The 9801-nt window shown below is 34.2% G+C and overlaps 1 protein-coding gene across 1 annotated transcript; it reads right to left on the bottom strand.

Annotated features, from left to right (window-relative positions):
* Positions 1 to 3320: 3320 nt before the first annotated feature.
* LOC105799287 (indole-3-acetaldehyde oxidase) lies at positions 3321 to 9191 on the bottom strand. Its single transcript, XM_012629749.2, has 10 exons — positions 8960 to 9191; positions 6967 to 8658; positions 6617 to 6870; positions 6331 to 6534; positions 5960 to 6178; positions 4829 to 5794; positions 4651 to 4746; positions 4369 to 4467; positions 4036 to 4225; positions 3321 to 3902 (listed from the first exon to the last, which is right to left on the bottom strand). The coding sequence occupies exons 1-10, from the start codon at positions 9102 to 9104 to the stop codon at positions 3682 to 3684; spliced, it is 4086 nt and encodes a 1361-aa protein (XP_012485203.1). The 5' UTR covers positions 9105 to 9191; the 3' UTR covers positions 3321 to 3681.
* Between the last annotated feature and the right edge of the window lie 610 nt (positions 9192 to 9801).

A 9801-nucleotide genomic window follows, 5' to 3' on the forward strand; every position in this document is an offset into this window, starting at 1 on the left:
AAGAAATGAAGTGTAAATGGCAGGACAACCTTTGCTAAGAAAAGACACCAACCCTAATCAATCAGCTATACGTAGTGGTCATGCTTCCGGCATCTTTCACACACTACGCAATTGAGGTGCCTAAAATAATTTTTGTATAAAAATGTAGAGGGTTCTTTGTTAGAGGGAGGAAACATTGCAAACAAATGAATAAGATGTATCGAGATAAAAGTAAATAAGAAGATTATAACAAATTTGGTAACAGTGAGTGTAATGGCAGGTGATGACTGGTAAGGTGGAGAAAGGAAACGTGGTTGACGATAAGACTAAATAAAGAAAACAAGTTGAGAGAATTTTAGAAAGAGCTTTGAGAGTTAGAATTTCAAAATGCCAAAAGTCTCTTCACTAGTTGTGAAGGCTCATATTTGTAGATTTCAGAAAATGAGAGTTACAAGCTAGGTAATTAATATGAGTAATGAAATTAATTTTAAGTTACAATGACACTAATGATTAAGGGTGGATTTGGATGGCCGATGGGGTGTGTTTAGCTTACTTTTTGTTTCACGCTACAGTACTTAATCTCACCGCCACTGCTGTTTTTACACTAACCGCAGGTAAACACACCGCCCATCCAAACCCACCCTAAAAAGGGATGGTGAAACATTTTGTTGTTGATAGTGATGATAAATAGTGAAGAAGAAAAATGCACTTAATGTTACAATAAAAGGTTAAGAGGAAACCTTTTACCTACCTCCATATCTAATCCACCAAGCCAACCTCTTCAAAACATCCCAAGTGTGAAGACAACCCAATAACCCAAGAACATCTCTTGAATTACAAGATTATATATGGTTGTTCTTGGATGAGAATTGTTTCTAAATAATGGTTTTTTGACTTGTTCCAAACGTGAGTTATTGTCGTTATCAATATAGAGGTTGTTCCGAACAAGAGTTGTTTCTACGGTTATGCTTTTCTTGATAGAGCTTGTTCTGAATAATAACTCTTTCAACAAAACACAATTATTCTAAATACAAGTTGTTTCAAACAATGGTTGTTCTAAACATAACTATTCCTAAAATGTCATTTTTCTAAGCAAGAGTTATTTTGAACTTTGAGTGTTCTCAACAGGAGTTGTTCTCAAATAAGAACTGCACCGAATAACCATTCTTCTAATTAAAGCCCTGTTCTAAACATAGTTATTCCGCATATAACTAGAACAACAATTATTCTGCACAATACCATTGTATGGATTTCAGTTAATTTTTATCTCAAAATTCTTTTTAATATCCTAAACATTAAGATAGTATTAAAAATTAAAAGTATTTTCTGCCAAAACCAATTTCTTTTCTTTTAGAAAAGAAAATGAATGGCTAGAAATAAGGGATTAGATATTGGATATCTATAATTCAAATGTAAATTGGAATAATGATATTGAAAGGTATAAATAAAATGGATTTGAATATTATATAATTAAATCAACTTATGTTTGAATATTTAAAATACTATATCCCCATCACCTTAATTAAATTATTTTTAAATGAAATTATCTTTTGTTTACTTGTTTGAATTTTGAGAACAAATATTTGATGAAAATAAATAAATATAGATTACTTATATATTCAATATCTATAACTCGAATGTAGTTTTAGATAATAATATTTTGAATAATAAATATATATATATTTGAAGGTAATTGAAATAATAAATATATAAATGAGATTTATATTTGAATATTTAAAAGAGGTTCAAATGTGTTTGCCACATTAATATATTATTTTTATTTTTAAAAATTTTGTACATTTATTTTTAAATTTTAAGTCTAATTGTTAACACCGTAAAATTACTCTATTAAATTTTTGGTGTGACAATTTAAAATAAGAAAAATACTCACTTGATAGCTATGTAACAAAAAAAAATTGAGGTTATATTTTAAATTGAAAAGTAGAAGGACTAAATTCACGAAAATAAAAGTAAGGAGATTAAATTCCATATGTACGAAGACTACATGGGAGCACATTTTACCCTTAAAAATTAGAAATTTTTTTATCTATACTTACTTATATTTAAGCCCTGGACTAAGTTGGTGTCATAAATCAATTAGATTCCAATTTAATTGAGAAATTATTAAAAACCCTTTTGTATACAAAGTAAATTATGTTATTATGGAAGCATTTTTGTCTTTTATATGATAATATAAAATTAATAAAAAAACTCAATCATTATAAGATTTAACCTAACACAATAAATTTCAAATATTTAATATCATCTCAATTAGAATTACATTTAATTTTCACATATAAATTTCAAACTCCTTAATAATTATATTTATTATATAAATTTTTTATCATTCAGATTTTATTATATTCATTAATTTTATAATAATTCGTGTGATAAAATTTTTAATCTAATTAATGGTTGTGTATATGTAGATTCTCTAGCTATATTTTTATCTGACCAGCCAGCCAACATTTATTTGCAAATTGGGTATTCCTTATTATAATGGGTTTAAATTAAGTCGATGAAATTTTATAGGTAAAATTAAGAATATATGTTATATTTTTAAAAGAAAATTAAAGACATAAGTCAAAATTTGATAATTTAGCGTGATTATTTAAGGAAATAAATCGGTTTTTTATAGATGTGATAAAAACATTCTTGAAAAAAACATTTTTAAAAACGCTTTCTAGAAAATGCATCTTCTTTTTCATTCATCCTTGCAACCACATTTGTTTATTATTATTATTTAATATTGTTTTAAGTTTTAATTAATAAATATGTTATTTTTAAGTTATTTTGTTTTATTTTTAATTAATAATTATTTTATTTATATAAATAAAATAATAAATATATAATTATATAATTAAAATATATTCTATATATTTTAATTAATAACTCCTTTATTTAAATAAAAATAAAAAATATAGTTATGATATAAAAATCAAATTTACGACTTAAGACTGAAGATAGTAATGCTTCACCACCATCTGACTAGAGAAACGAACATGTCAAAAGAATGTGCTTTTGTAGAAAATATTTTTCCATGACATGTTTTTGCCACATCTACGAAAAATTTGTTTATTTTTCTAAATAATCAAAATTTTAACCTATATGTTTAGTTTTTTTTTCTTGAAATCCATATATTTCATTCAAAATATGTGAATCTAAAATTTTATTTAAAAATATACAACCCAACAAAACATGTGTACAAAAAATCAAAATTCAGAAAATGTTGCAGAGCGTGTGAATGAGGTTGCAATGCGTGTGAAAGAGAGAAGTTTCATCCGGAAAACAAATGGGCCCTAAACACAGATTGGTCAACTGAACACACAAGCATGCAATGATGAAGCATCAAACACCTGTCACTGAAATTGCCAGTAAACTTTTGACAACAGACACAATGAACATAGACGGTTTGGGAAGTAGACTAAATTAGATACATACATCAGGGACAATGAACCCTGACATGGATTCGGATGAAAGTTTTAAAACCAACTTATCTTTTCAGGAAAGTAGTTCCACTTTTTGTGACGTCCACTCTTCTGGATTTCGACGTCATTTCAAATCTCTCGTCCATTTTTGGTTTTTTTTAGACCGCTTCATCTTTCAACTCAAATATATTAAATAAACCTGTAGTGATGTTTATCTTCTATCAAATTATTCTTGTCTACACCTGAATATATATGTACAGTAATGTTTTTGGCCTCAGTTTTTGGCAGTTGTCCACTGCAAAAACTTCTGAACACTGTCAAGCCCGCAAAGCTCCTTGACCACAGGCATGGTGGCAGGTACCTCTAATTGGACTAATGTTGAACCAGCCTCGTTTGGGCCACTCCATGAAACAAGTTGCCGTCTGGCTTCTCTTATAGCTGCTCTTGTTGCACAGTGAACTGAAACTGCTAGCGTTAATGGCGGCTCACCAGAAGCTGCAAAGGTAAAAGAAAAACAGTATAGATTTGCATTTTAGCATTGCAGTTACATAATCGTCCATCTATTCGTGGAGCTCCATATTTACTATGATTAACCTTGGAACATGGAGAAAAAAGAACCCAAACTTGCCTTTGGAAGAAAGAACGCGGTTTTTATGATTCCCACTGTTGAAGATTTCAACATTGAATTGTTTGGGAATGGTGTCCACCGTGGGGATCTTGTAAGTCCATGTGTTATTTGTAATCACTAATCCATCTGAGTTTGTGGTGTATTCCTCAAGCATAAAGAACCCAATTCCTTGAACATAAGCTCCTTCAATCTGCAATAACCACCACCCAAAAAAAAGAGTTTAGTTTCTTTACTATCACATGAGTATGAGCAATGAACTTGGTGATAACTTTCTGACAGTCCTAAACAAATTCTTAAACCATATATCAGACAAAGGACTGTATCCCGGCTAACCTGTCCTAAATCGACAGCAGGATTTAAGCTTTCACCACAGTCATATATGATATCTGTCTGTAGAATTGTAGTTTCGCCTGTTATAAGGTTTACCTCCACCTGCAGAATCAAATGTTTGAAAGTGATAACTGTGAAATCAATCCAAGACTATGCCATGATCTATCATGACTATTATCATGTTCATTGGCTTAAATCTGAATGTAGTTCGATAAGAACTGCATTGCTTGTAATACAAGCATGGAACAGAAAGCAAAATAGAGAATATCAAAAAAAGAGACTTGCCTCGCTCACAGCTGCAGCATAGTTTAGGTAGTGCATGGTGGAGAAGTTCGGTACGTATAGTGAACTTGCTGATAAGTTTACAGAGTTGCGATATGCCTGCATACAGGCGATGAGAAAAGTGAAACCGTGACTGTTATCACCTCATGAAAATGTCAAAGAAAGAAGTGGAAATGGGTACCTCAAGGATCAGCGTCTCCCACTCTAAGGATCCAATTTGCTCCATCAACCTTTGCTTGAGAGGGACAAGTCTTTCAACCAACACTTTGCAGCAAAGTCGTACTGCTTCACAGCTTGACTCCGATGTAGTACTTCCCGCAGTCATACCACCTTGAATTACACTCAAAGTATCAGCTTCTATGACCCTTACTTTCTCCAAAAGATCTTGTGTTCCACCACATTTAACCAAACCAAGACCATATGCAGTCATTTGTTTTACTTTTGTCCAAAGACCCTGCCCCATCTCGATTCCTCCAACCTCAACCACAATCGATCCATCACGTAGGATGCTTACTTTCCCCGGTGTTGATCTCATCTTCACTTCGTGGACAATAGGCACCCTTGAAATGCCTCTTTTCTTCCATTTATGACACCTATTGAATTCTTTAACCATTTCGGTCCTGTGGTAAAAGCTCGAAGTAGTGGCCAACTTGTCCCATATTGAAGGTAACGTATACTCTGATGGTTCTCCTGCAGCACTCGCAAAGAATAAGTCGAGGCTGTTGTGAGTGTGGAGATTAATATTTCGTACAGAATCAACGTCCATAGAAAGGGTCGATGCAATATGTTCAATTACAACTTCAGCTATGTACGAGGCCTGCACATCTCCAGGGGCTCTCATCGCTGCTCGGCTTGGAAGATTCGTTTTGCAAAGCTTTATATCGAAAGATAAAGCACCCCAATCATACTTTTTAAGTGACCCTAGCATATGATCTGGCAATATTGGACTTACATCGACAAACATCCCTGAATCAATCAATATATCAAGTTTCAGGGCTGTAATCTTTCCGGAACTTTTGAATCCCACACTGTATGTTATTTTCATCGGATGCCTTCCTCCTGACATTATCATATCAGTCTTCCTATCCATATAAATTCGGACCGGACGGTTTAACTTGTAAGCAGCTACGGCACATGCTGATGCAACCTATCAATATAAGGACAAAGAAAATAGGATATAAGGAATCACTGTGACTTATTCAATTAGATGAATTGCAATGAACCTTGGGATTTACTTTCTTTTTTGCTATAATATGAAGAACTCAGTAGAGATGATTAAAAAATAAGTATAAAAGAAGGAAAAGGAGCATACTGCTATGGATTTTACAGCCTTTCCACCAAATCCTCCTCCAAGCCTTCTAGTTTTTACACGAACATTATGGGCAGGAACACCGAGGCATCCAGCTATAGTATCATGAGCAAATTCGGGGCATTGAATAGAACTGTATACCACCATGCAGTTGTCCTCATCCGGCACGGCAAGAGCGGTTTGTGTCTCCATATAAAAATAGTATTGCGACCCAAGTTTGATCTAGATGTAACAATTTAATTGAAACATTAACATGCTTTCCATGATAAAAGTTGATGATTAGATCCCTAGTAAGTGATGAGTCAATATCAAGTGTAGTATGGTTAAATTTAAACAAATATAGATTTCCAAGGTCGTTATTCGAAAAGGAATACCTGAGAGTTGAGAATTCGGTGATCAGCTTCGGCCATTCCTTTCGAGAAATCACCACACTGTTCAGGATAAAAGAAAGGAGCGTAAAAGCTACTTCTCTCAACTGCCTCTTCTACAGATAATATTGGAGGTTCTAGATTTTCCTTGTCATAATCAACCACTGCAAGATCAGCTGCGATGTCTGCATTTTTCTGCGTATCCGCAACCTGAAATCATAATTTCCATAATCAAGTTCTAAAAGCTTAGACATCATTAACACATCAATGTTAATTATAAACATGAAACTACCACAAAGGCAATCCGCTGACCAACGCCTTCGGTAAGATCATCAGCATATAAAGGTTCAGTTCCAAATACTATCTTAGAACCCAAATTCAAACCAGGAATGTCTTTAGAAGTAATAAGTGCAATAACTCCTTTTGGTGATGATCCAGGGTTGAACTTGATACCCTTCACCCGTGCCCGAGGCTCCAAGCTATATATAAATGCTCCGTATAGGCAATCTTTAGGAGATGGAATGTCATCTATATAAATAGCTTCACCTACATCATTGAAAATGGTGTAAGCAACATAAGCAATTTGATTATTTAAGTTTTTTTGTCAATAAACTTGCAAGAAAACAAGAAAGTATAACAAACCAGAGGCTTGGAGGATAGCTCCGGTTTTTATTGTTGGCTCTCCGACTGGATGATATTCTTTATTTAACTGAATCACCTGCCTTGAGGATGATAACAGAGTTGGGAATTCGATTTGACCGAGATCAAGCTGCTGATTTGAATTCTTGGACAACGAAGTACTATTAAATCCACTAACAAGACCATCAGAAAAGTCGATAGGGGAGTCAATTAAGGGGCTTAGGAACTCGAAAAGAAAGCCAACAGCCAAGCTTGATCGATATGCTGGAGTAGAAGTGCCATCTTCAGGTATTACCAAAGTTTCAAGCAATTTAATAGCCTCATACAGCACACCAAAACTTAGCAATTTTCCATATAGAAACTCCTCAACCTCCTTCACCCTAATAGAGTGCTTGGTTCCGTAAGCACCAAAAGCGAACCGACAGTTTTTTAGCATAAATCCTGTAGGATTCTTACAGAGAGACACCTGAGCCAAGAAAGCAGCATTCAAATAGGGGAGTGCATTTCCAAGAGGACGTGGTGCAGCTCGATATGTTTCGAAAAATAACTTATTGCAGGCATCAGAAGAAATATCCCTACTTGATTCCCAGCATGGGATTTTAATACTTAACAGAACAGTTTTGGAATCCAATGGAGGCCTTCCAAGGAACTCCTCTAGTGTAAGCTTCAAACGTCTCTCACCTGTCATTATTTCTAAAATTGTATCCACAGAAAGTAGTATTGTAGCAATATCTGAAGGAAAATGTTTCCTCTGGGCCATCATCAGATTCCCACCTACACTACCTGAATTCCTAATGAACTTGGAAGCAATCTTGTCCATGTGGTCACCGATTTTTTCGAATACCAGTTTAGCTTCTTTACTGAATCCACCTTCGTTTTCTTCCTTCAACGCTTCAATAGCTTTAGAAATCATCACAGCTGCTCCAATTTCAATCCCTGTTGAATCCTTTCTAACTATTGAAAGCTCAGGAATGTATCTCAGATCAATGTACTTGTCATAGTGTACTAGCTCCTTGTAATAACCCATTCCAGTGTTACCAACTATAATCTTCATTGAAGTTCCCCCATTAGCTTCCATTTGCAATAAACATTGTAGCTCCTCAAGACTAACAGGACTATACCAATGATACCTTTCAGAGCCCAGATTGGGACCAACTGCAGTTTCCTTCTTTAAAAACTCGGGAAACACACGAGTCACATAGTTGCAATTGTACGGAGCTAACCTACTCAACTTTACTTCATTGCTTTCCCCTTTTCTCCAGAAGGAGTTAAACCCCAAATCCTCCATGTCAACATCAGTAGCAAAACTTTTACAGGCATCAACAATGGGTCGGTAACCGGTACATCGACAAAGATTTCCTGCAATAGACTTTTCAGCTTCAGAAACTGTCAGCTTGGAAAATCCTGGTGAGGGCTCTGCTGGATTATTCGTCTTATCAGCATTGACAAGAGATGCATAGAGAGAAACACACATTCCAGGAGTGCAAAAGCCACATTGAGAAGCATGGAAACCCGAGAATCGTTGTTGAATGGGGTGGAACCCATCCTTGCTGTTCCCAATTCCCTCAGCTGTAGTGATTGAGCATCCATTTATACTGCATAACAATGTTAGGCAGGAACTCACAGTGAAATCCTCAACCTTATTGTGAACATGATCATACTTGGAAAGTAGGACAACGCAAGCACCACATCCTCCTGTTAGGCATACGAACGAATATCTCATTGACATATAACAACATAACAAGGATCATTATATGTTAACAGAGTATAAGATTAAAAATACTCCTCAAAACATTTCAAAAGGATAAAGATGAAACAACAAGAACAATCACTTAAAAGTCGATGAAAAAGATGAAAGGCCATCATAACAAATAAATAAACATATACAATTTGTAGGTTGAGAAGCAGAAAAACCACTTATACAACAAAGAAAATCCATTCTATTCAAACATATAGAGATAAAAAGAGAGGTGGTAACAAAAGGGGGAAAAATGACCTTCTCCACAACTGAGCTTGACACTTTTGAAAGGAGTTTGAGACCGCAGAAACTCAAGCAAAGTAGTTGAAGGGTCAATGCTACACACCTCAAACCTCTGTCCATTTACAGCAAAAACAAATCTCTGTTTTGTTGTTGTATCCATGGCGTTCTTCTTCTTCTTCACCGTTTATCAAATCTGATTAAAAAAACTGAATATTGAACTCGATTTCAACACTAAGTTTAATCCATTTATTTTAATCAACGTTACGCACGACAACTTATTCTATAATAGCCCATTTATATGTTGAAACATCAACATCTATTATTATTATTATTATTTTTATTACAGTCAAATACATCATTAATCTTTCTTTAATACATAGATAAAATGTAACGTGCTAAACTTTCCAATGTCCATAACATCTATTCTAAGGCTTGAATAGTGAAATTTGAGATGATTGTAATTCTGTAATATATTTATATAAATGATGACTCAGAATTAAATGATTTTAGCAAAAGGAATTTAATAGAGGGACTTATATGTGAATAAAGTAGTAAAAATGACCAATTTGAAGCTTGAAAGGAAATCAAAGGACTCAGAGCGCAATTTATCCAATTCATTAATGAAGAGCTTGGTTACAATTTAACCACGCATACAGGGACAGGATAGTGGAGGTCATTCTGCTCTTTAATTTGTTGTACTGAGTTAATTTATAAATGAGTGTTGTTTATACTGCACCTTCTTTACTGTCCATTAAGCCAGAACCATGCTTCAAGTATTTGTTTAGAACTTGCTGCTCAACTTTGCCGACTGCTCCTCACCAAATGCATCAATTATTTGATGCTTGGAGTGAGATTTG

The sequence above is a fragment of the Gossypium raimondii genome, chromosome 9 (genome assembly GCF_025698545.1).
Source record: "Gossypium raimondii isolate GPD5lz chromosome 9, ASM2569854v1, whole genome shotgun sequence".
Lineage (NCBI taxonomy): Eukaryota > Viridiplantae > Streptophyta > Magnoliopsida > Malvales > Malvaceae > Gossypium > Gossypium raimondii.